Raw genomic sequence first — 25,349 nt, 5'->3', positions numbered from 1 at the left:
AAGTACAGGGATTAGCATGAGCCATGGCTGCTATTCAAACCTGCAGTCTTAATGGAGCCTGCTGAATGACAGGAAGGGTCTGTTGGATTAAAGCTGGTCTGGCCCCTGAGACATGAAGCCCCTACAACCACTCATGACCTGCTGATGAGATGAGGAGGAGACTGAAAAGAGGAAGGAAGACCAGCAAATAGGTCTGAGAAAGATATACTGGAGTAGGCATAGAGTAATGTGTGGAATGCTTTGCTTAATGTCTCCCTGATAAAGAGAGAGTATGGGAGGAATGTGACCCTGCAAACTGGATAAACAGCAGGGGAGGGGGTGTTAGGAGTGGAGGGAGTGTGGAGCCAGCTGGGAGATGTAGGAGGACTAACATGGCCCACGTTCTGCAACAGGATGGGGTCTGTACACTAGAGGAGTTGGGGTGAGGACTGATGGATGTCGGCTGTAGTGCAGCCTGACAGTGAACGAGACGGGGGGTCATGAGAAGGATGGGTCTCCCTCTGGTTTTGTTCACAGATCAGGGTCAGTGTGCTGGAACACATGAAACCCTGAAGTTCAGTTCATTAAAACTGCACGCTCACAAACAAGTGGTTTGCAGAGAGAAATGAAAATTGCACATCGCAATTCAAACAAAATTTCGTCCGACACTTTCTATTGAAGTCTCACTGCTGCATTTGTTTATTCTGAGCACTATTCTGATCTAACACGAACTCAACTGATTTCTCATTTTACTGCAACAGAGGTGGTGATGGCAAATTGGCGCTGGCTAAAGAGCCACCATGCCCATGTTTAAGTGAAGTAAAGCAGGTTCACAAGTTTAAAGTTAATCTGTGACAGTGATTGGGAAACGATTATTATTGAGCCCTACTACCAATTTATTTCACCAGATGAAGCAGAACATGTAAGAACTAACCAGCCGTGTCAAACCGGTCCTCAAGAACAAACAGCAAGTCAATCACTGAGAGTCCCAGCAGCAAAACATACTGCAAAAAAACGGTCGAAAAAGACGTGGTGACGAAACGGTTCCTAATCTGGATTTATGAAGAAATATAATATATTATGGTAAAATGTCAGTTTGATTAGTGATCACGTTTCATGTTGATGTGCCTGAGGGGAATCCTGAGGGGATTTTTAGGCAGAATGGGAGCCATAAAGGAAATGAAGAATAAACTATATCAGACATTGTCTTGACCCGTCTGTGTTTGGAGGCAGCCTCTGTAAAATGTTGGTAACTTTAAAAATAGAAAACTGTTCTCCTTGAAGGACCTTTTATGGGTTTTGGAGCGACAGCTGGGAAAATAGCCTGCTTGTCAGATCAGTGTTTTTCAGTGCTGTTGTGTTGAAACAGGGTTTTATATTGCTGAGCATGAGAATCTGGCAGAACCTCGTCCCGCTGGACCACATCCTCATGGACATATGTATCATTTTCAGGCAATTATTATTATTCTTTTTGTTTTTTGTTTTTTCCAAGAATGAACTTGACCGCTGCGATTTTCTGTGTGTGCGTGTTTCCCTCCTGCTGCGATTATATGATAATTGAGACGGTGAAGTGATTTTTACGAGTCGGCCCTCAGAGTCTCTGCACGCTGTAGATCGACAGTTTAGAAACACGCACGCTCTTTCTTTGCCTTCACACTGGTTAAACCGGTCCATTCACTTTCTGTATTTGTTAAACCGCAGCACTCCCTGTCAACAACATCTTGCTCTTTAAACTGGCGCAGGTATAATAAAACAACAGGTGCTGCCGAGCATGTGTGTACCTGTATAATTTTGTTTAACATTTTTGTAGCTGCAGCACAGTTCAGAACACGTTGACCTTAATTTTATCCAAACAATGATTTGGCAGCGTCCTCGTCACTTGCAGCGAAGGTGACCTATTTTCTGGTGCTGGTCCCCCTCCTCAGTTCCTGAGGGGAAAAGTCAGTTTTCCAAAACAGATTTATCCCTTACTACATCCACCCTTTGTTTAAGATGAAGGTTCCTCTTTGGGCCAGTTTCTCACTTCTTTGCAGATGACCAGTATAATTTGACAGAAACAAGTCACTTCCCCTTTTCCATTTCCTCTGTCATAGAGAGAACAATTACCCAAGAAAAATAAATTATTCTTACTGCAAACTTGAGGCTAAAGCATTTAAAATAACCACACATTTGAACCATAAAACCGCGATTTTACTACAGGACTGTTGGATTATATACAATACAGATACTACTTTTCACCTGACTGCAGGGAGAAGGAGCTGTGGATTTGTGATGACCTACTGTAGCAACATCCAGTAGCTTTTGTTTTACTTTGTAATATTTAAGTAGAAATGGAGTAAAGCCAGGTGGTGTGCTAAGAGGAGGACTTATTTAGTTTGAATGTTTATACGCTGAATTATGAAAATACCTGTAGAAACACACTCAGCAGGTCATCACCTCTTTAAGGTGGCTAGAAACATATATTCTAAAAATATAAGGGTGTCTGTGGTTCTCTATTTCCACTGTCTGCAGGCATAGTGGGCGAGTCTGCAGGCAAGCAGCTCTTGTGGTGAATGACCAACATGGAGTAGAGGAAGCAGATTCACAAAGTGAAATGCTGCCTTATTTGGCTAATGGCGCTGAAAGTCTAGTTGAGCTGATGAACAACACAAAAAGGTGTCACAAACCAACACAGAGCCAACACTTCAAGACTTCAGTCTTTGCAAAACACCTTGATGCCGTGTAGACTTTTTAGAGCAACTGGTAGAAAATGTGAACATTCCCCCCAAAAAAAACAATCAAATGAGTTATTGAGTGTGAGGCACTTTTGTTGTTGCATTTAGAGACTGACATCTCTAAATGCAACGTTAACAACGGTGAAATTATCTTTACCTTATATCTTTTTATAACCTAACCCTGCTTTAAACTACTCTACAACTTTACCCCCGACCTGTCTGCCGTTGTCCTTGGACTTCATGATGCTGTTTGTTCACTAATGTTCTCTGAGAGGTTCACAGAACAGCTGTATTCATACTGAGATTAAATGACACACATGTGGACTCTTTACACTGATACCACTAACTACAGTTGGTAAAGGGGGCTGAATACAAATGCACACCCCGCGTGCATTTGTATTCAGTTATTCATTTTTCAGTTATTTATCATTTTTCTTTCACTTCACAATTATGTACCACTTTGTGTTGGTCCATAACATAAAATCCCAATAAAATGCATGTACATTGTGGTTGTAATGTGACAAAATGTAAAAGAATTTAAGCTGTATGAATAGTTTTGCAAGGGACTGTATAATGACTTTGTTGAAGGTCTGTGCTTTACTGAGGGCATTTTATAGTTTTCTATCAGCGTTTAAAAAAAAATAATCTTGTTTTGATTTCAGTGTTGTCATCTATTATTTCAGTACTTTTCCTGATAAACGTTTACGTTTTTTTACTTGTGGAAGCAAACTTGCACGGCTTTAAGTCCAGTTACTCGAGTACTGTACTGAAGTACAATTTTGAGATACATTTACGAAAACATAATTATGACGCACCTTTATATAATAGGACGCTTAAATGCAGGACTTGTACTTGTGACCGAGTATTCCTGCAGTGTCTGATGTTCATTCAAACATTGTCTTTTATATTTGCAGTTGCTTTGAAGCTGTGAAACAGGAATGCTTCTGTTTCCTGATATTACTTCCTGTGACAACTCTGTAGATAAGGGTCATAATTTATGTTGAGGTTTATGTTATCTCTTAAAGTTGAGCCACAGTTGACCCCTGGCCAGACTGAACAGGCACCCTCACCCACCAGTGTCAGCAAAAGCAAACCCAGACTGGAGACTGATTGCTGTTCTTTGCATTCCTCAGAGATTGAATTTGAGGATGGACGGGCAGCAAAGGTGGAGTTGTGAGCGGGAGCTGTTTCACATCACCACACTGGTGTTTTCCTAGTAGACATGAGTCTAGATTGGTGTCCTGCTGTAGTGCGTTTAGACTGCGTCTACTCGAGCAAGTCGAACCCCTGGGATAGGTTTCAAAAGATATTTATGGATTTTGCTTTCTTTAGCAAAGATTCAGTAAAAATCAAATTTCCTACCTACAGCCTCTCAATGGCCAAAATAAATTTCAAGTTTTTTTTATATATTTTCTTATAGCTACGGAATTCACTATGAGCCTGGCTGGGAAATGAAGACTTTCAATTTTGCTCCCACATTTAAAAATGAATTGATAACAGACATTGTGTTGAGCTTTGCTGAAGTCAGTTCATAGTGATGCTTCTATGTATTATTTAATTTTCTGCTTCTGTCAGCATTATTCACTACACTCAGCTCTGCACAGCTCTGGTCTGGCTGAGGTAAATGTGTTTTGGGATGCTATACCACATGTTCAGCATTTTCCCCAGAGCCTTAAATCAGGTCTTATTCACTGTGTTGGCGGACATCACATCATCTGTCCTCGTAAAATCAGCTGTTTGTGTAATTTCCTGACTCCTTGACTTGTGTTGATATGCAGTCATCTAGTGACCTGTTTATGGAAAGTCTCTGCATGAGTGGTAGAGAATCTGCAGCATTATAGTTTTACTGAGCAGCGGAGATTGAAGCTTTTATATGATTACAATGTTGTGTACTGCACCAAATTTTCAATAACTCTGATCACATCAGGTCAATATCATAACAGTTCTTGTTTTTTGAATGTGCTAATGAAGAACAACTGAATCCGTGTAGATTTTTCGTGGTTTGTTGTCTATGTCATTAACCTTTTTCGTCTCTCTCTTTTTGAAACAGCTACCATGTCAGACGCAGACAAGTTCCTGTATGTGGACCGCAATGTGGTCAACAACCCACTGGCTCAGGCCGACTGGGCCTCCAAGAAACTGGTATGGGTGCCCTCAGAGCGCCTGGGCTTCGAGGCCGGCTCCGTCAAGGAGGAGCGTGGGGACGAGTGCGTGGTGGAGCTGGCAGACTCTGGCAAGAAGATCAAAGTGAACAAGGACGACATCCAGAAGATGAACCCACCCAAGTTCAGCAAGGTGGAGGACATGGCGGAGCTTACCTGCCTGAATGAGGCCTCTGTGCTGCACAACCTGAAGGAGAGATACTACTCTGGTCTCATATATGTGAGTATGGAGCTCTGCACAGAAATCTCCAAACTTTTCATCTGCAAACACATGATTTGTAATTTTAACAAATGTTTTTGAATGAGCAAAAAACAATTAAAAAAAAAACTGCATCACAATAAATTGCGGCTCGAAGCATTAACTTAAATTTCAATTAAAATGTAAAGAATTCATCCTAGTAAATACACTCACCATTTATTAAACTGGGACAGAAATGTTAGCTCTATACATTACTGCAGCTAACAGATGAGTAATCAAACTGTGGGGAACTCGTAACCATACAGTAAGCACATGCTGTTCGTACCATGTGACTACGTAGAATTTAAAATATCAGGCCTGTGGCAAGACTGTGTCACATTGTCCTGCACTTAATGTTGCTTTTTGTTTTATTTCCTTCAGAGGTTTGTGCATGAAACGGTTATCAGTGTATGACAACCACTGATGTGGTCTAAAGCATTTTCCTCTTTACCCCCACTGCTGTATAGAAAAACAATCTGCCATGGCTGTTCTCCAAAGCAGTACATCCCAGTACAACCTCCTAATTATCTCATTATCCCATTGTTTAAGAGGAGCTTTTCTGTGCAAGTTGTCACTGCACAGAAAGTCTGAGCAGGCTCATAGTATGTGCATGTTGCTTTCGTGTGTGTGTGTGTGTGTTAGAAGTTCAGTGTAAACAGGAAGCTGCAGGGAACAATACTGTATGGGAAAAGCATGAGGGTAGCAGGGAGGGGCGTCACAGTTCAGCTTTAACAGAGATGGACGTGGAATGTAAATTGTTTTGTAACTGCTATTACTGCGCCTATAATTAATGTTATTTGTCCTGCATGTTCTGGGCTGCGAGTGATTCGCACTCTTTGACTCTGGGGTGTGACCTGGTCGTATCAACACACCCCGTTGTCCTCTTGCTCCCTCCCCAGGGGAGAACCAGGCTGCGGGTGGTTTGAGAGGCTTCAGGCGTTGGAGCCTCTCTCGGGGGGGAGAGAGAGAGAGAGAGAGAGAGACAGTGTACAGTGGAGGGAAAGATGCCTGGCACAGAGCTGCTGGGAGGCCAGGAATGCAGCTCATGGAGGAAAAAAACATGAGTTACGGCAGAATGAGAAATGAGTCCAGTTGGACAAAAGAGAAGATTTAGTGGTGATTACTGAAAGGAATGGAGGAGGAGGCTTTAAAATCTGAAAGCAGAAAAGATAATTCAACCATGTAGATGTGAGGCAGGACTCGGCCAACCTGCCGAGTAGCTGCAGCTATGCAGCTTTCAGCTGGGTGGGGTCGATGTTGTGTAACAAAATCAGTGCATGAGAAACTTTCTGCTCAATTGTGGGTAAGGCCTGGCTGTTTCATGTACCAGCAACTGCTGTGGGAACATGCACATTCAGAATATGAAATCATAATGCTTATCCTGATCAGTTCTCCTAGTTCCATGCCCACTCTGGAGGATTTGCAGATGATTTTAACCCAAACACCTCACTTTCCCGATAGAACCATCACTTTGGTTTCCTAGTTCAAGTACAGCATTTTGAAAACTTTCCTCTATGTGCTCTGCAGACATACTCTGGTCTCTTCTGTGTCGTCATAAACCCCTACAAGAACTTGCCCATCTACTCGGAGGAGATCGTTGAAATGTACAAAGGCAAGAAGAGGCACGAAATGCCTCCTCATATCTACGCCATCACTGACACGGCTTACAGAAGCATGATGCAGGGTAAGTCGCTGTCCCCACTGTGAAGCTCTTGGCAGCAAGATGGACTAAAGAATGCAGGTTATTTGTCCCAACATGTGCCTTATCTTCCCTCTGCTGCCCGTCACTAGAATTCCCATGCAAACAGGGACTGGGTTCAAATGTATGGACCATTCACCACACAAGCCAAAAACCCACAGGAATAGAAACTCCAGTAATAAAGTGTCCAACTAAACCATCAGCATTGTGCTGAGCACATTGGCGGGAAAATAATCTTCATCTTATCTAATCACTCAGTGAAGATCCCTTCAGTAAATTTGATAATGTGTTGCGCAACGCTCCAAACATTACCTGAAGCTGAACTGGTTCCAGAATATGTTGTAATGTCTGCAGTAGGCTGAGGCCTGGCACCCGGGGCAGGCGTCATACGTTGCAGTTGTTTCAGTCATGTTTGAGCTGGTCCGTGTTTGGTGTTGTTGAGTTTTCACATTATTAGTCTTTTTTTTTTTTTCTGCTTTGCTGATTCTGTAAAGTACAACAGATTTTAGCTAAGCAGAGAATGGGAATAAGAGATTTAGTGAGATTTGTTTTCAGCTGCAGAAGAATCCAAATATTTTACCAACAAAAATTGGAGCCAGTTATTAGATTCTATCCATATATATTTATCTATAGTTTATAACCCCAAACCCTATTAACTTTGCACACATTTTACAGCTGTGGATTTCCGTAGTAAGATTTAATAAAACACATTTATCACATCTGCTACATGATGCTTGATTCAGACATTTCTAGAGGCCCAAAGCTTGTAAACTGTGTTCCCCTTTAAGATTCCTTTGTCAATGCAGCTACTGTTCTGTGTGGCACCACACAGAGCTGCAAACTGAGAGCAGCTGTTTGTTTGCATCAGCAGGAGAGGATTGTGTAGATACTGGGGACCAATCATTGAAAAAGATGTTTATACTTAAACCCCGTGGCCTCAGATGACCCCGCACACATAAGCTGGAGCTGAAAAATGAGGCATGTTTACCTGTGTAGCTGATGGAAAAAATGCCCCATTTTGTTTGTTCTTGATACTGACGCAGCCCCATACGGATTTTAACGTTATACTTCTTTATGAGGAAAGTATCCTGTTATGAATGAGTTGGGGGTGAGTTGTCACGTACACTCCCCATACTGCCCCTCCCCCTCCCCCTTTTCATGCTCTTTTGCTCCATGTTTGGCTTCAGCAAAGTATTCAAACCAAATCATAGTAGGTAATGACTAATTAGTCAGTTAGTTCGAAACCCGGTAAGCACCTCATCACAGGAAGCCGGATATTGACTTCCTGTCTGTGGTCTGTTGTACTTTTTCTTGTACGGACACAAACAGTTTGCACTATGATGACGGTGATACACAGTTTTGCTTGGTCTGCATAATTAACGTCTGCACATTTATTTTGCAGATCGTGAAGACCAGTCCATTCTTTGCACGTGAGTTTCACACACCCATCACACAACATCTAGTGTCTTATGTTTTTGTGTAATTATTTTCACTCAATTTTTTTCCCTTACATCTTATTTTCTATACAGAGGAGAATCTGGTGCTGGAAAAACGGAGAACACCAAGAAGGTCATTCAGTATTTGGCTCACGTGGCGTCTTCTCACAAAACCAAGAAAGATCAGGTCAGTCCTGCATGTCCTGCACACAGAACATCCTTTAAACCTTCCTCCTCATTACTCTTCTTCATCCTCCATTCATGCCTTAAAGGAAACTTGACTGCATTTTGTAGTATTTATATTTTTCAGGAACATTTTTCCCATTGTTCTCTGCACACGTGATAAACTGTTCTTTTTATTGTGAATATGCATTTGACTGTGCACATCTGTTGCATCACATAAAGTATTCAGTTCAATATACAACAAAACAAGTTACAGCCTGTGAAATATCTCTACAATGTTAACAATTGAAATCTTAATAGAAATCTAAAGTCAGTTTGTCTGTGATGGCTGCAACTAAAGCCAGTGAGGATTGTGTGGTTCTTTAACATTTTAGTGACGTTAACCTGGGATTGTGTGATAGTTCTTCTCTGCTAAAGCAGAAAAACATAAAAAAAAATAAATAAAAGCACATCAAAGAAAAAGAGGTGGCAAATTAAACAGAAACACAGCAGTGAAAATCTGACGTGTGATACAAAGCAGAGACTGTCAGAAATAAGCCATGTAGCAGTCGTGCTTTACGTCAGACCTGCTGTAAAACCTGCACTGCTCTTATCTGAGCTGCCAGCCTTGTGCTCGATGCTGCTGAAACAAACCACATCTCTCATCTCCATTTTTTTTGAGTTTGTTGTGTTTCTTCCCATCAACAGAACAGCTCGGTCCTGTCACATGTGAGTTAACTCTCTTCCTCCCCACCTGCTTCTTTTTACTACCTTCACCCTCCCTCTCATTCCTCTTGCTGCCGCTCACTGTTGTGGGAGTCACTTTGTGTTGAGGGGCAGAGGTGACATGTCTTGCCAGCCAATAGGAAGTTAGAGGGGAAGTTTCTTTGCAGATCAGTGGCAGCCATTCGTGCTCCTGTGAAAAATTCAGCCAGACAATTGTCGGATAGGAGAGAGGAGGAGTCTCTGCTGAAGAAATGCAGTTTTCTATTGTTGGATAAATTTATACGTTTGCCTGGTTGAATTTTTCACGTGTTTGTGCAAGTCCAAATTTAACTGTGCTCTTTTTCTTTTTGCATAAAATTTGCTTGGGCAACGTGTGTGTGCTCATGTTAAAGTCTCACATGAGCCAACTCACTAATAGCCCATGTATAATTTTCTTTTTGTCCTTTTTGTACAACCAAAGATATTAGTTAAAGGTTTTTGCTTATGAATAAGCTCGGGGAGGGTGCAAAGTTGTACTTGAGTATAATAATTGAGCAAATGTACTACATGTGGTATTTATAGAATATGGGCAGAAATCCAGCTCAGCGTGAAAGAAGTAAGATGTTATACAGAAGCTGGAAGGACGTTTTTGTTTTGGGGTTTGCTGGTTTATTCTACTCTGGGGAACAGGTGACGGGTCACAGGGTGTGGATCTGTTTGCAGATTTGGGGAACTAACCTGATATGTGTTGGGGGTGAAATGCTGGGACGTCGTGTGATTCGGTGTCTGTTGCTGCTGTGTGTTTTATTGCTTTATGTTTTGCTGTTTCATGTTCTCCTCAGACGTAAGTACATCTCAAACCCCTGTGTCAGCACATTAGTTGGAAGCTGATCACTTTAACACACAAGAACATTAACTGTTTAGTAGAATATGAATGAATTGAATTAAATGAAATGAATTATATTGGGAAGAAATAAAAATCTGTTAACATTAACTGTCATTTAATGATGATGAATGATATGAAAGATAGTGATAAGATTAAATTTCAGACCCCATGGCTGACATTCATCCTTAAAGGTGGTACTGAAGGTTGTGATTTGCTTTTCTTTGCTTCTCCTCATTTTGCCCAGGGGGAGCTGGAAAAGCAGCTGCTGCAGGCGAACCCCATCCTCGAAGCGTTCGGAAATGCCAAGACAGTCAAAAATGACAACTCCTCCCGATTTGTAAGACAGTTCACATGTTTAATAAACTGCCCGATTTCCAAATGGACCTCAGAGACTTTGCTGTTAACACTGCTTTTTCTTTTAGGGAAAGTTTATCAGGATCAACTTTGACGTCAACGGTTACATCGTCGGTGCCAATATTGAAACTTGTATCCTTGAGGAATTTGCAGTGTTTGGTTTTTACTGCCTTGTTTCAGGCTCTGTAGGAGCTCACACAAAGTGAGAGATGTTTGTCATCGTATCCCAAAACTTGTTCTTAACACACTGACCACTAGACCTGCTGGAGAAATCCCGCGCCATCCGCCAGGCCAAAGATGAGAGGACCTTTCATATCTTCTACTACATGCTCACAGGCGCTGGCGACAAACTGCGCAGTAAGCAGCACATTTCACACCAGAGAGGACTAGAAACGACTGATCTGACTCTGAAAACTTGTCTTATTCTGACTGTTGTTTTCTCTTAGATGAACTCCTCCTCGAAAATTACAACAACTACCGTTTCCTTTCCAACGGGAACGTGACAATTCCTGGGCAGCAGGACAAAGATCTGTTTACAGAGACCATGGAGGCCATGAAGATCATGGGGATCCCAGAGGAGGAGCAGATCGGTAAAGGCCCACAGACCTGGATTTAAGCAACAACATTGTCTGCGTTTACCCACCATAAAATATTTACGCTTTCTGTGCAGGCTTGCTGAAGGTGGTCGCTGCTGTACTGCAGTTTGGCAACATGAGCTTCAAGAAGGAGCGACACACGGACCAGGCCTCCATGCCCGACAACACTGGTAAAGACCGGACACGTCACGCTAACGGGATCGTTTTCCTGGGTTCTTGTTAGAAATGTCGTAAAGGGCGTAGAGCTAATTACACACAATCACATGAATCCTCACATGCTCTTGTCCCAAAACAAACAACGTTAAACCATGTGCGAGCGGATTTGCACTGAAAAGGCTAAAAAGAGGAAGCAGTTGTTCCCTAATGCATGAGTAGCAACTCTGCTTTGAGTTAAGGTAAAACTCAAGACCTGCATTTTTCCAGGGGTCTTTGGCTTGACCAGGACTTTTAGCATTTATGTTTTGTTTGGGAATTTGTTTTGTTTTTTTAATTTATTCTACTGTTTTTATCTTTTTTTACATAGTTTGTTTCTATACTTTAATATTATCTTGTCTTTATCTTTTATCACTTCATTTCACACATTATTTTCACTAGCAGACACTGTGGAGGTAAAATCAAGGTGAAGCTGTATCTGTCTGCTATGTTTAAAGAAATATTTGAGAAGGACCTGGGATGATTCAAGGTGATGGTCTTTACTCACAGTCTGCACAGACTGACCCAGACTGGCCAGACCTGGTCCTACTACATCGTTACAAGTAGTTCATGATCCTTTTCTCATCCCCCTCTTATTTCCTCTACTGCAGCCGCTCAGAAGGTGTGCCACATAATGGGCATGAACGTCACAGACTTCACCAGGGCCATCCTGTCGCCCAGGATCAAGGTGGGCAGAGACTACGTTCAGAAAGCCCAGACCCAAGAGCAGGCAGAGTTTGCTGTGGAAGCCCTGGCAAAGGCCACGTATGAGAGGATGTTCCGCTGGCTTGTCATGAGGATCAACAAAGCCCTGGACAAGACAAAGAGACAGGGGGCCTCCTTCATCGGGATCCTGGATATCGCAGGCTTTGAGATCTTTGAGGTAAACGAGTGAAGCAAACTGCAGGTGACTCGCCTCCAGGACAGACTGTATAATGTTGCCTCTGCTCGGTGAGCACAAGGCATTGGGCGTTCGCTGGACATGATTGCATGCATAGAAAAAACTTCCAATGCACTCGAAGTCTAGAGGTGTATTGATTTTTAAATGCTCTTAAACTCTTGTGGGTGGTGCCAACATGTCATCGGAGAGCTGTGTTAAGCCGTTATTTTCCTGTGTCCCGGCAGCTGAACTCCTTTGAGCAGCTGTGCATCAACTACACGAACGAGAAGCTGCAGCAGCTCTTCAACCACACCATGTTCATCCTGGAGCAGGAGGAATACCAGAGGGAGGGCATTGAGTGGAGCTTCATCGACTTTGGCCTCGACCTGCAGCCCTGCATCGACCTCATCGAGAAGCCTGTAAGTAAAGTTCGCTCACCGGTTTGTTGGTGCTTTTAGCATCTTCTGTTTCATGTAAGATCTGCACGGCTGTGTTTCCAGGCCAGTCCCCCCGGTATTCTGGCTCTGCTGGATGAGGAGTGCTGGTTTCCTAAGGCCACAGACAAGAGCTTTGTGGAGAAGGTGCTGCAGGAGCAGGGCACACACCCCAAGTTCTTTAAGCCCAAGAAACTAAAGGACGAGGCCGATTTCTGCATCATCCACTATGCTGGCAAGGTAGAAATGATGATGTAGTCCTATTTTCACATAGTTAGTTTTACACCACCTTTCCGCATCTGTCTACTCATCAAAGTTAAACACTTTATACCTGTTGTTACTCCTCCTCAGGTGGACTATAAGGCAGACGTGTGGCTGATGAAGAACATGGACCCACTTAATGACAACGTGGCCACATTGCTGAACCAGTCTACTGACAGATTTGTCTCTGAGCTGTGGAAGGACGGTGAGTTCATGCAGACCCTAACCCCAGGAATCACTGCTCTATGTGGGAATATTTCACTTTCTGTTTCTGTTTTTTTATTTCATGGAACTTTGTTTCTCTCTCTGTGTGTGGGGACCTTTGTTTTTACCTTTTTTTTCAAACCCCACTTTTTGTTTCCATCCATTTCTTCCTCTGTTTGGCCCCCTCTGTTGGTCTCTCATCTTTTTCTTTTACTGGCTCTCAGAGGTACAGAGTTGTCAGAGAGCGTATTTTTATCAACGTTTTCCTTTTCTGCACTCAGACTCAGGTGATCAGGTTTCTGCATTGACTTAGTTTTATTTTTTTTTCCTCTCATTTCTCCTCCTGTGTGAACATGCATGTCGTCAGAGGTGGAAAATGACTAAATACATTTACTCAGCTGCTCCAATTAAGGAGTCGTTAATAAACAATATAATGAACAGAGATGAAGCAGCTGTCGAAATATAAAGTGGTTAAAATCACCTGCTGCTACATTAAATTGAGGAACCTATTAATGCATCAGTCAGGATAATCCAAAAATAAAGTGTTATTACTGTGTAATGGTTACATAAAGTTGCTTTTTGGCTGCTCACAGACGAAGCCTTTTTCGGAGATAATGATGTATATTCATAATAAAACCATGGATTTAAATTTGAGTGCAGCTCCTTTTTATTCCCTTTTCCCAATGTAGCACCCCCTTCCTTTGATGCCTGCCCAGTTCAGACCTGTTATTGAACTATTACTGTATAGTCTGATAGAGAACACAATACAACTTGGTCTGTACTGTAGAATAAATGTGAGGCATTTTGACATTATGAGACCAACATGACACAATTGACAAGTTAATGGTACATTGACATTTTTGTTGCGGTTTACCCACCACTGCTTTTGTTTCTATAAATTGTTTGAGATGAAGAAATTACCAGTGGATGCTTCTACATAAATGCCCTCCTTTCATTATATAATATCACTGTAGCATTAACGTTTTACATTTTCCTTAAGTTTAACCCGAAAGTCAAAGATCTCTTAACTTTTTGTGAGCAGTGTGTATAATTACTATAAAATTAAAAACTCAAATTAGAAAACTGGTATGTGAGTGATTGAAGTTAATTATTGTTGTAAACATTCTGAGAATGAGTCAGTACTGAGTAGTTTTACTGATAATACTTTGTGCTTTAATTAGGAGATATGTTAAGGACTTGTAACCGTACTTGTCCACTGTGCTAATATGTTCTGAGTACTTCTTTTATCTCCATGTGTTGTCCATCTCTTCCTCCCACAGAATTCAGTAAACGTTGTCTTTAACCGTCTGCAGTGACAAACCTCTCGTTGCTCTGTCATTGAACTCTGCTTCTCTCCCTCTGTGTAATAGTGTTGTTTGAGGACCCCTGGTGTTGGTGCAGGGTACTGCAGCGATGGGTATTTACTGCATGGGTTTGGTGGTTGTTTTATTTCGCCCACTGCAACCATTTGTCACCTTCCTGACACTCAGACATGTTAAAGCGAACCATCACAGACACTGCACTGAGTGGTTTTATGGTGTGTCATCGTCCCACACTTCACCGGCATTGTGTGACTTCCCCCCTCCCGAGATTTCTTTCCATTCACATTCACTCTGTGTTTGTTTGGCGCATCACTGCTCCCGTCTCCTCTGGTGTGTGCTCACCAGAGGAGGTGGACAGATGATGTTTATATTCATTCTTCATTCTTCCTGTTGTGACATGTGTTTGGTTTGACTTTGCCTGATATTAAACTTTTAGAATCCTATCGCTAACGCCCACTGGTTTCTTACACAATGCCTCTTTTGTTCCCTCTTTCAGTCGACCGCATCGTGGGTCTGGATAAGGTGTCTGGCATGTCTGAGATGCCCGGTGCTTTCAAAACCCGTAAGGGCATGTTCCGCACGGTGGGTCAGCTGTACAAGGAGCAGCTTTCCAAGCTCATGGCCACTTTGAGGAACACAAACCCCAACTTTGTCCGCTGCATCATTCCTAACCATGAGAAAAAGGTATTGGACTTAACTGACGTATGAGAAATGTACATTTAGTTTTGTTGAAACCAGACTTGTTTTGCTTAGTTCTGCACACCTACTGCTAAGATAACACTGTTAATAAAAGAATACTAAGCATAAGGCAGGAACGGGCATCTTTTCTTTTCCTCAGGAAGCTGGTAAAGTATCGTATCTGAGAGTCGGCTAGAATCTGCATAAATTGTATTTGATTTTTCTTTTTACTTTGTACATAAGTAGTGTCAGACATCTCCACAAAACAAAGTAGTTGTGAGAAAGAGAGTCACAAACCTATTGCAGCTGCTCTTCTCGGCCGACAGCGGTTAATGTGCAGCTTCCTGCTGGTAACACAATGATGTGGATACAGCAGAAGGCTCTGTACAACATGGAGCTGTTCATCCCTCTCGGTGTTTGCTGATCAGCAAATGTTCTCGTACCTCAGGCTGGAAAACTGGACCCACACCTGGTTCTGGACCAGCTGAGGTGTAATGGTGTTCTGGAGGGAATCCGCATCTGCAGACAGGGCTTCCCCAATCGCATCGTCTTCCAGGAGTTCAGACAGAGGTAACAGAACAGTAACACTTTAGTGAGGTGTGTTATCGTTAGGTGTGTGTGTCTGTGTGTGTGTGTGTGTGTGTGTGTGTGTGTGTGTGTGTGTCTGTGTGTAAAACTAAAACCGCTCTCTTTCCCAGGTATGAAATCCTTACTCCCAATGCCATCCCAAAGGGCTTTATGGATGGAAAGCAGGCCTGTGTGCTCATGGTAAGGGGCTCGCAAGATTCCACTGTAGTGCTACAGTATCTCATCCTGCTGCAGCTCAACTGATGGGTTTGTTTAATGCTATGTTAGATCAAAAGCCTAGAGCTGGATCCCAACCTGTTCCGCATCGGCCAGAGTAAAGTCTTCTTTAGAGCAGGAGTCCTCGCTCACCTGGAAGAAGAGAGGGACATGAAGATCACAGACATCATCATCAGTTTCCAGGCCTGGTGCAGAGGATACGTGGCCCGCAAGTAAGAAGTGTATAAACGTTCAATGCACAGTTAATGTTCCCTTTATTTCAGCCTCTATTTCTGCTCAGGCACGTTAGGAAGCACTATTTATGTGCAGCTGGGACAACTGTCAAAATAATCAAAGGAAAACACTTGACGAGTGACATGATTTGATGGTTTTGCTCGTCCCTAAATGTATTGTACTGAATGTAATGTGAAACATACATGAGTCCAATGAATGTTTAATGTTGCTCTGTAGGGCTTTCGCCAAGAGACAGCAGCAGCTGACTGCAATGAAGGTGATCCAGAGGAACTGTGCCGCTTACCTTAAACTCAGGAACTGGCAGTGGTGGAGGCTCTTCACCAAGGTGAACCTCACTCTGTGCAACACACACAGCTACTATTTGACTTTTGTACTGTTCACCACCACAAGCTTTCTTACTAGCTTATTGTTTCTTCTACTTTTTTTTTTTTTTTAATGAATTTCTGACTCACCCTGTTATGACTCCACAGGTGAAGCCTCTGCTGCAGGTCAGCAGGCAGGAAGAGGAGATGCAGGCTAAGGATGATGAGCTGAACAAGGTGAAGGAGAAGCATCTGTACGCTGAGCAGCAGCTCCGTGAGATGGAGGACAAACAGCAACAGGTAAAACTTTTTTTTTTTAGGATGTAGACTAGTGGAATCTCTACAGACGTCCTGCCCTTTGCTTTCACACTCGTTGCTCTGGATGTCAAACATTTTGCTCCTCTTGTAGCTGAGTGCTGAGAAGATGGCCCTGCAGGAGCAGCTTCAGGCAGAAACTGAACTCTGTGCCGAGGCCGAAGAAATGAGAGCCCGTCTGGCTGCCAAGAAGCAGGAGCTGGAGGAGATCCTCCACGACTTGGAGGCCCGGGTGGAGGAGGAGGAGGAGCGGGCCTCTCAGCTGGCAACGGAGAAAAAGAAGATGCAGCAGAATATTATAGTAAGTGAAGGAAGTTCACTCTCACAACACAGACTGTGTTCACTGTAAACAGGTTATTTACCGCTTGCTGTCTTCTTCTTTTTTTTTCTTAACACAGGACCTGGAGCAGCAGCTGGATGAGGAGGAGGCAGCCAGACAGAAGCTCCAGCTAGAGAAAGTCACAACGGAGGCCAAGATGAAGAAGATAGAAGAGCATGTGATGGTTCTGGATGATCAGAACAACAAGCTGAACAAGGTGGGGATGAAAAGCAGGCGAGCAGCTGATGGACGTTGTCTCTTTTGTCAGAGTAGACATGGAGTAAAATGTAGCTGTTTTTTGGTTGATTTAAATCATTCAGCTCTGACCAATAACAAATGTTTGTGATCACAGGAAAAGAAGCTGCTGGAGGAGAGGATCTCTGAATTCACCACCAACCTGGCAGAGGAGGAGGAGAAGTCAAAGAGTCTGCAGAAACTCAAGACCAAACATGAGGCCATGATCACAGACCTTGAGGGTAGGAAGACAACAACATAGGGAGACAGTGACTTATTGTACATTATAGTTTAAAGATGGTTTAAATTTTCTGCACCTTTATTTCTGTCTTTAACTAATCTTTTGTTGTTTTTTTTATTTTGTCAGATCGCCTTCGCAGGGAGGAGAAGCAGCGCCAGGAGTTGGAAAAGAACCGACGCAAACTCGAGGGAGACTTCACTGAGATACACGACCAAATCGCTGAGCTGCAGGCTCAGATCGCTGAGCTCCGTGCCCAGTTAGCCAAGAAGGAGGAAGAGCTCCAGGCAGCTTTGGCCAGGTCTGTATGGACACTCCAGCGCAGATGTTCTGAAGTGTTGGGGATTTCAATTATATGTTTGCCATTTTTTTTCCCCTGTACAACCTTCATTAGTCTGTGGCTCCAATTACTTACTTATGCTGATCTGCTCCTTCTTCTAGAATTGAGGAGGAGGCTGCACAGAAGAACCTGGCCCAGAAAAAGATCCGTGAGATGGAGGCTCAGCTGTCAGAGCTGCAGGAGGATTTGGAGCTGGAGAAGCAGGCTCGTGCCAAGGCAGAGAAACACCGCAGGGACCTGGGAGAGGAGCTGGAGGCCCTCAAGACCGAGCTGGAGGACACTCTGGACTCCACAGCTGCTCAGCAGGAGCTCAGGTACAGATACTGCTTTGGAGTAGCTGCATCTCTTAACCTCTGTCCATCATGATTTATGTTTTTGTGTGTGTTTATATCTTTATACAAGTTGACATAAGCTGATCCTGCTTTCTTCCCTCAGGACCAAGCGTGAGACTGAGGTAGCACACCTAAAAAAGACTCTGGAAGAAGAGGCCAAAGTGCACGAAGTCCAGCTGGCTGAGATGAGACAGAAACACAGCCAGGCCTTTGATGAGCTCAACGAGCAGCTGGAGCAGGCGAAGAGGGTACATCACATCTCCTTCCTGACATTTAACATTTGTGTGCTTCCATTTCCCCTTAATGCACATTTACTGGTGACTGTTTGTGTTCTTCCCTGCAGAACAAAGTGTCTATGGAGAAAGCCAAGCAGGCTCTGGAGTCCGAGAGGAACGAGCTGTCCATTGAGATGCAGACACTGATGCAGGGTAAAGGAGAATCGGAGCACCGCCGGAAAAAGGCTGAGGCGCAGGTTCAGGAGCTGCAGCTCAAATATTCCGAGAGTGAACGGCAGAGGGTGGAGCTGTCTGAGAAGCTGGCCAAAGTGCAGGTACGGCTCTGTGAAAGAATGTGACTGGGGGTTCCCCATTCTTCTATCAGTCTGTGGTCACCAACATTTTAACGGACCTCAGTAAAAACTGAACAGTGAGTGATGGTGTGTTTCAGACGGAGCTGGAGAATGTCAGCAGCGTGCTGAGTGAGGTGGAGGGCAAGTCCATCAAAGCAACCAAAGACTGCTCTGCTGTGGAGTCCCAGCTGCAGGATGTTCAGGTACAGAGATGATGATGATGATGATGATGATGATGATGAGGCTTTTTCTTTGGGTTCAGAGACAGAACTTCACATCCACTTGAACCAGACATGGTCATACTATGTTGTGAATAATTTGATCAAACTTTCCAAAAGCTTTTCATGTGTAATAAACCAACAGTGTGCAAAGTTGGTGCTTTTGTTTTCCCACCCTGAAGACATTGATGCATTTGTATTGCTCAGTCTCAATTATTCACAATTTTTAATATCCAAATCTCACACTCAAGCCGATTCTGTGTTACCTGATCAAATCACTTGCTACTTCCTGTGTAATTCAGCTTTACATCGCCCATTTTTACAACAGGAACTGCTGCAGGAGGAGACGAGGCAGAAACTGTCACTCGGCACACGAATGCGCCAGCTGGAGGATGAACAGAATAGCCTGAAAGAACAGCTGGAGGAAGAAGAAGAAGCCAAGAAGAATGTGGAGAAGCAGCTTCAGACAGCACAGGCTCAGGTAAAACTAATAAAAACTTCCTGATGTTTTACACTCGAGTCTTTTAGTTCAGCCATGAAAGTTTGACACCACCTGTTTCCATGCAGCTGGTTGAACTGAAGAAAAAGGTGGAGCAGGACACAGCTGCTCTGGACTCTGCTGAGGAGGCGAAGAAGAAGCTTCAGAGGGACTTGGAGGGAACAAGCCAGCGTCTAGAGGAGAAATCTGCTGCCTATGAGAAGCTGGACAAAACCAAGACCCGTCTGCAGCAGGAGCTGGACGACCTGCTGGTGGATCAGGACCACCTCCGACAGATTGTCTCCAACCTGGAGAAGAAGCAGAAAAAGTTCGACCAGGTGAGACGATGTTGGTGTAAATGTTTTGCGTTTAACACTTGTTAAGATGAGGATTCGAGGATGGTTTCATTTCAACGTTTGCTCCTGGTTTTCTGTAGATGCTCGCTGAGGAAAAGAACATCTCCGCCCGCTATGCAGAGGAGCGTGACAGAGCTGAAGCAGAGGCTCGTGAGAAGGAGACCAGGGCTCTGGCTCTAACACGTGAGCTGGAGTCTCTGAAGGACGTTAAGGAAGAACTGGACCGCAGTAGCAAACTGCTGCGGGCTGAAATGGAGGACCTGGTGTCCTCTAAGGATGACGTTGGCAAAAACGTAAGACTGGAAAATGTGTTTTCACATAAGTAGCCTGTTCCTACACTTCTCCTTACCACAAACCCCATCTGCTGTCCTGCAGGTCCACGAGCTGGAGAAGGCCAAGCGTGCAATGGAGCAGCAGCTGGAAGAGATGAAGACACAGCTGGAGGAGCTGGAGGACGAGCTGCAGGCGACAGAGGACGCCAAGCTGCGTCTGGAGGTCAACATGCAGGCCATGAAGGCGCAGTACGAGAGGGACCTGGCAGGACGTGACGAGATGGGCGAGGAGAAGAAGAAGGCTCTGATCAAACAGGTGCAGAGAAGGTTCAGACTGAGCCCACATGGGCAAGACTAGTTTATTACATGCCACGCAGCTGAAGACATTTGTGTCCTTCAGGTGCGGGAGATGGAGATGGAGCTGGAGGATGAGAAGAAGCAGCGCTCTGCAGCTGTTGCTGCTCGCAAGAAGATGGAGCTGGACCTGAAGGAGCTGGAGGGAGGCATTGACATGGCCAACAAAAACCGTGAAGAGGCCCTGAAACAGCTGAGGAAACTGCAGGTGAGTCAACTGTTGAAAAATCTTCAGTGCAACTGAAGTGTTTAATGTCAAATGTATAGTTTGTTCCCAGTTTCCTCTGACTCGGTCTCTTTCTCTCCCTTCAGGGTCAGATGAAGGATCTCATCCGGGAGCTGGAGGACACTCGCATGTCCAGAGACGAGATCCTGGCCCAAAGCAAGGAGAGTGAGAAGAAGCTGAAGACCATGGAGACTGACCTGCTCCAGATGCAGGAGGTCAGCACATTTTCAACTTTTCTTTTTCACTCCACTCTTCTGTCTCTTTCTTCGCTGCTGAAACTGAATCGGACGCTTGTTCCCCATGCAGGAGGTTGCAGCTGCCGAGCGAGTGAAGAGACAGGCCCAGCAGGAGAGAGACGAGCTCCAGGATGAGATTAACAACCAGGCCAGCAAGAAGTGAGGCTTCCATCTGTTTAAAACTGTCAGCTGTGTGCATCACCTGTTACTTACCTGCTACCTTTCTACAATCTCAGTGCTCAGGTGGCAGAGGAGAGGAGACGACTGGAGGCTCGTATCGCTCAGCTGGAGGAGGAGCTGGAGGAGGAGCAGTGCAACACGGAGCTGGTCAATGACCGGCTAAAGAAAGCCATGCTGCAGGTCAGTAGGCTCCGGTAGTTTGATTCTTGCACAAAGACACAACTGACTTTGTGGAAGAACCAGAAGTACAAATTAAGGAGGTACCACAGTCATAGTAACAAGCCCCTCTCCCCACTGCCCCTCCACCCTGTGTTCAGAGTGACCAGATGAACGTGGAGCTGACGGCGGAGCGCAGCACCTCTCAGCGCGTGGAAGGAGCCCGTTCTCAGCTAGAGCGTCAGAACAAGGAGCTGAAACTGAAGCTGCAGGAGCTGGAGGGAACCATCAAGTCCAAGTACAAGGCCAACCTGGCTGCTCTGGAGGCCAAGATCGCTCAGCTGGAGGAACAGCTGGACATAGAGACCAGGTAACAGACAGGGAGAGGTGGTGTTCACTGTTTGTCACAAGAGAAAAACTTTAACTTTATGCTGCTCTATAAATAGATGCAGTGCATGTTCGAATATGTACTGTGTCAATGAGTGTGTCATTTAGTGCTGTGTCGTCCGGAATCTGTTCAATGTGTCCGTCTGTTCAGGGAGAGACAGACTGCCACCAAGATTGTGAGACGTTCAGAGAAGAAACTGAAGGAGGTCATCCTGCAGGTGGATGACGAGAGACGCAACACGGAGCAGTACAAAGACCAGGTCAGAGTCCATCTGATTTTCACTTTCTTAGTGTTAACGGTGTCGTGTGTATGCGCGTCATATTTCTAATAAGACTTGATAGTTTTAGTGCTGCTGTGTGTATGTGTGATGACTGGAATTTATATATGGGAGTGTTGAATTAATTTAGGTTCGGACTAAATGAAGCTAAAATTGTGCATCTCTGTGTGAATTTGTCAGGTCGACAAGCTGAACTCTCGTATGAAGCAGCTCAAGCGTCAGCTGGAGGAGGCTGAGGAGGAGGCTCAGAGAGCCAACGCCAACAGGAGGAAGCTGCAGAGGGAGCTGGAGGACGCCACCGAGTCGGCAGACGCCATGAACCGGGAAGTCGTCACCCTCAAGAACAAACTCAGGTGTGCCAGAGCAGATGCAGCGGTGTTTCACAGATCAGTTGGATGAGGGAAAAGGTCCATGTATCTTATAACCGCTTGGATTGTGCTTCTCGTAAGATGCACATGAACATGCTCGTATGTGGAAATCAATGACTTTCACACGTCAACTGCAATCTGTGTGATATAAAGTTCACCTGCCACAATTGTGTAGGTGAATGCACCAATTGTACGTGTGTCAGATGAGTAAACCAGGCACTGGTTATATTTGAGAGAGAGAGAGAGAATAACAAATTTAGGGGGCTTTAATGTCTGTACAATGCTTCTTCTCCTGCTCGCGTCACGTACGTGTCGTCCACGTGTCTGAATACAAACGCATGCATGTCTTTACATAGCTGTCTCAGGACCAGCGGTGACCATGTGTATGGTGCTCGCCTCCTTAATTTAACAATACTGTTTGTGTTGCACGGTTTGCATTGAAAATAAGTAAATCTTCTGTGCTGAGAAACATTATTCCGCCTTTACAGCGGAAGGAAAGTGATTATGAGAAATGGATAAACGCCAATCTGACCGACTTGCTTTATTTTGTGTTGCAGACGTGGAGACCTGCCTTTCACCATACGCCGCACTGTTGCGCGCCCTGGCGCCGAAAGCGACGAGGAGAGCGAGCCCAAGACCGAGACCGCTGAAGCCAAACCTGAATGAACAACCAGAGTGCAACTGCATCATATACACACAAGCACACATCAGTGTACCTGCTGAACCGAGAGGAACCTAATTATAATAAAAGTTGTTGCCGTTTCCTCCCAGTTTAGTGCTGAGACTGTCCAACATTGACAATCTATGCATTCTTAACACACCCCACACATACAGAAGCCAGTAAACGCGGACAATCACCATGCTGACAAACAGTCTCTTGTTATGTTTGGGCCAAATTTTTCTTTTGCTTCATGTTTCATTCTCTGGGAAAAATATAAAATGATATTTTTATAAGGATAACATTGGAATTATGTGAGTCCTGCTTTAGCATCTATTTTTCTAATTGAAGAAAGAGAAAACAAAGTGATGATAAATGATAAAAAATAATGAAGAATGATTACTGTAAGGGGACCAAAGTAATATCTCAGTCTATAGATTTGTATTTTATGCAGAAGTTTTTTTTTTTATAACGGTTAAGAATGGACGTGCTTCATGTTTATTATCGCGCTCTTGCTTCAGTTCATAATGAAGGTTTATACGCTGAAATGTATCCTATCCGTGTAGCTGCAGTTAGCGCTCGTGACTTTGCTTTGGGGCTTAATAACTTTGCTTCATGTGGAAACTAAATTGAAGGCAGATTTCAGATTGGAGACTCATTGGCGCTTACTGAAGATTATGACTGCTGACAATTCCCAAATTTGCACTGAGATGAAAAGACTTTGGTCCCGACTTTATAAACCGCAGCATTTGTGGTGGACGGCACAAAGACACATGCTCATTTAGTGACTGCCAACACACACTGAGGCCTTAATGCAGCCGAATGCTACTGGGCAGAGGCGTTGGCTTTGTTTTAGGTTTTTTTTTTTTCTGGACACACATTGATTTTTATGGTTATCACCATCAGTTCTGTTATTAATGTTCAGGGTTAAAGTTGAAGCGGGGTAGTTTCTTCCTCACAGGACACACTGTATTCTCCGGGCACAGCTCGCTGTGGCAGGGACGCACTTCACCGCTGTCACTGTGTACTCGTTACTCTTCACCAGCCTGTGGGGCTTCATATCAACACGGGCTAGTTAATATGTGGCCAGCTGTGGCGTAGATGTGACCCTCTGTAGGCGGCTTTTGGCTCACACTGCTGGGAAGTGAGAGGAATGTGTTTGTTAAAGAATAACAGCTCACAATTTAAAACAAAAAATCAAAAAAATAAAAGTACATCTTTCAGTCTTCAAAACATACAGAATCCAAAATAATTATTTTGTAATGTTTATCTGTCTGCACCTCTGGAATGGAAATCATGTTGTGAAATGTTGGTATTATTACAATTAAAGAGGCTTTCTAAACCGCTACACGTTGACCACCGGTGTGTCATTTTCGTACTCATGGTTGTTTTTTTTTTTTTTTACAGTACAGAGATATGTACTTACAATATGTACTGGAAATATCACAAGGAAAAGTAGTTACACAGGATCCTGAAAACCAAATTTTATTAAGTTGGAGTCAAAGTGGAAATAGTCCTCACACTTATTCAATATGATGGCAACGTGTAGAGAATAGTTTTGGATTTGCACCGTTACCATAAAGTGGGAATATTGGGGTAAAAAAAAAAATATTCCTAGATTTCTACAACTTCTCTTAATAAAGTTGGAATATCCACAGAAGAAAACATGAACTATTCAGAGCTCAGTGTTCATTTTGCCATCATGAGGCCTGATCGTGGGTCATTTCTGCAAAACATTACCTGAGAATGTTGACAGTCTTCCTTCAGTTTAGTCTAAAAGGGTTGTTGGGTCACGAAAGACCCCAAGAGAAATTCTGTAGGCATCTATTCAGCCAAAAATGTTCCTAAAATCTTTTTTTGTTTGTTTGTTTTATGAATACAACCAGGAAATTAAATCGAGGTGATCATATATTTCTCATTTAATGACTATCAATAATGTCACTATTCACAAAATGACTAAGTCCCAGAAAATTCAATACCTGAACCAACACAAATGAGTTTGCTACTTTCAGAACTGTGAGACTGCAGTTGGAGAACTCTGAAAACAGGAGGAGAATGTTCCAAGGAAAATGAAGCGTAATGGAGTAGACGTATAAAATAGATCACATTGAAAATACTCATGTAAAGTAAAAGGACAGTATTTAATTGAATTTTATTATATTTCTGCTGAAATTATGTCTTTTACCAACAGAGGGCAGAGTTTCATATAAGGTTGGAGCAAAACAAGTCAGAACCTGTTTCACTCTATTGTGAAATGTCATAACTTTTGTAATTTACATACAGTGGGTTAATACCTTTAGTGTGACCATACTCTACTAGGTTATTCTGTACTTTTACTACCCAGTATTGCAGTATTGTACTTTGTAACTTTGTTGATTCAGATTCTCTATAAATTTAGGATCCATTATCATTGATTCTGTACATGAATTAAACATTTCAGATTTCTGCAGAAACGTTATTTACGAGGCACATGTGGAACACACCTGGACCAGACGTTTACATTCATGTTTTCAACAGCATCAAGGTCAATTGAGTTTAAATACTTTGTTTTTTTTAATCGGGAACTCAGTCAGAATGATGCCCAGAGAAACCAC

At 43.5% G+C, this 25,349-nt stretch overlaps 1 protein-coding gene across 2 annotated transcripts in view; it reads left to right on the top strand.

Annotated features, from left to right (window-relative positions):
• The window catches only part of LOC137099289 (myosin-9-like), a 34,258-nt gene extending 10,155 nt beyond the window's left edge, over positions 1-24,103 (top strand). The window contains exons 2-41 of one of the 2 annotated variants that reach the window (XM_067475931.1): positions 4,744-5,075; positions 6,621-6,777; positions 8,195-8,222; positions 8,322-8,415; positions 9,099-9,119; positions 10,226-10,318; positions 10,404-10,467; positions 10,594-10,692; positions 10,782-10,925; positions 11,006-11,101; positions 11,735-12,006; positions 12,249-12,422; positions 12,504-12,677; positions 12,789-12,903; positions 14,721-14,908; positions 15,351-15,472; positions 15,601-15,670; positions 15,758-15,918; positions 16,157-16,265; positions 16,411-16,542; positions 16,652-16,858; positions 16,956-17,093; positions 17,229-17,352; positions 17,478-17,649; positions 17,790-18,002; positions 18,124-18,268; positions 18,364-18,570; positions 18,687-18,791; positions 19,135-19,287; positions 19,374-19,622; positions 19,721-19,933; positions 20,016-20,228; positions 20,313-20,474; positions 20,579-20,707; positions 20,799-20,887; positions 20,965-21,088; positions 21,226-21,434; positions 21,603-21,711; positions 21,910-22,082; positions 22,655-24,103. In XM_067475931.1, coding sequence (XP_067332032.1) covers positions 4,749-5,075; positions 6,621-6,777; positions 8,195-8,222; positions 8,322-8,415; positions 9,099-9,119; positions 10,226-10,318; positions 10,404-10,467; positions 10,594-10,692; positions 10,782-10,925; positions 11,006-11,101; positions 11,735-12,006; positions 12,249-12,422; positions 12,504-12,677; positions 12,789-12,903; positions 14,721-14,908; positions 15,351-15,472; positions 15,601-15,670; positions 15,758-15,918; positions 16,157-16,265; positions 16,411-16,542; positions 16,652-16,858; positions 16,956-17,093; positions 17,229-17,352; positions 17,478-17,649; positions 17,790-18,002; positions 18,124-18,268; positions 18,364-18,570; positions 18,687-18,791; positions 19,135-19,287; positions 19,374-19,622; positions 19,721-19,933; positions 20,016-20,228; positions 20,313-20,474; positions 20,579-20,707; positions 20,799-20,887; positions 20,965-21,088; positions 21,226-21,434; positions 21,603-21,711; positions 21,910-22,082; positions 22,655-22,763 — 5,883 coding nt within the window. In that variant the 5' untranslated portion in view covers positions 4,744-4,748 and the 3' untranslated portion in view covers positions 22,764-24,103. The remainder of the gene's footprint in view (positions 1-4,743; positions 5,076-6,620; positions 6,778-8,194; positions 8,223-8,321; positions 8,416-9,098; positions 9,120-10,225; positions 10,319-10,403; positions 10,468-10,593; positions 10,693-10,781; positions 10,926-11,005; positions 11,102-11,734; positions 12,007-12,248; positions 12,423-12,503; positions 12,678-12,788; positions 12,904-14,720; positions 14,909-15,350; positions 15,473-15,600; positions 15,671-15,757; positions 15,919-16,156; positions 16,266-16,410; positions 16,543-16,651; positions 16,859-16,955; positions 17,094-17,228; positions 17,353-17,477; positions 17,650-17,789; positions 18,003-18,123; positions 18,269-18,363; positions 18,571-18,686; positions 18,792-19,134; positions 19,288-19,373; positions 19,623-19,720; positions 19,934-20,015; positions 20,229-20,312; positions 20,475-20,578; positions 20,708-20,798; positions 20,888-20,964; positions 21,089-21,225; positions 21,435-21,602; positions 21,712-21,909; positions 22,083-22,654) is intronic. The other variant, XM_067475932.1, reaches the window with a different exon arrangement.
• The last annotated feature ends 1,246 nt before the right edge of the window (positions 24,104-25,349 follow it).

This window comes from Channa argus, chromosome 15 (assembly GCF_033026475.1).
Source record: "Channa argus isolate prfri chromosome 15, Channa argus male v1.0, whole genome shotgun sequence".
Lineage (NCBI taxonomy): Eukaryota > Metazoa > Chordata > Actinopteri > Anabantiformes > Channidae > Channa > Channa argus.
Note: the sequence above shows the minus strand (reverse complement) of the source record. Positions and strands in the feature narration are given on the sequence as shown.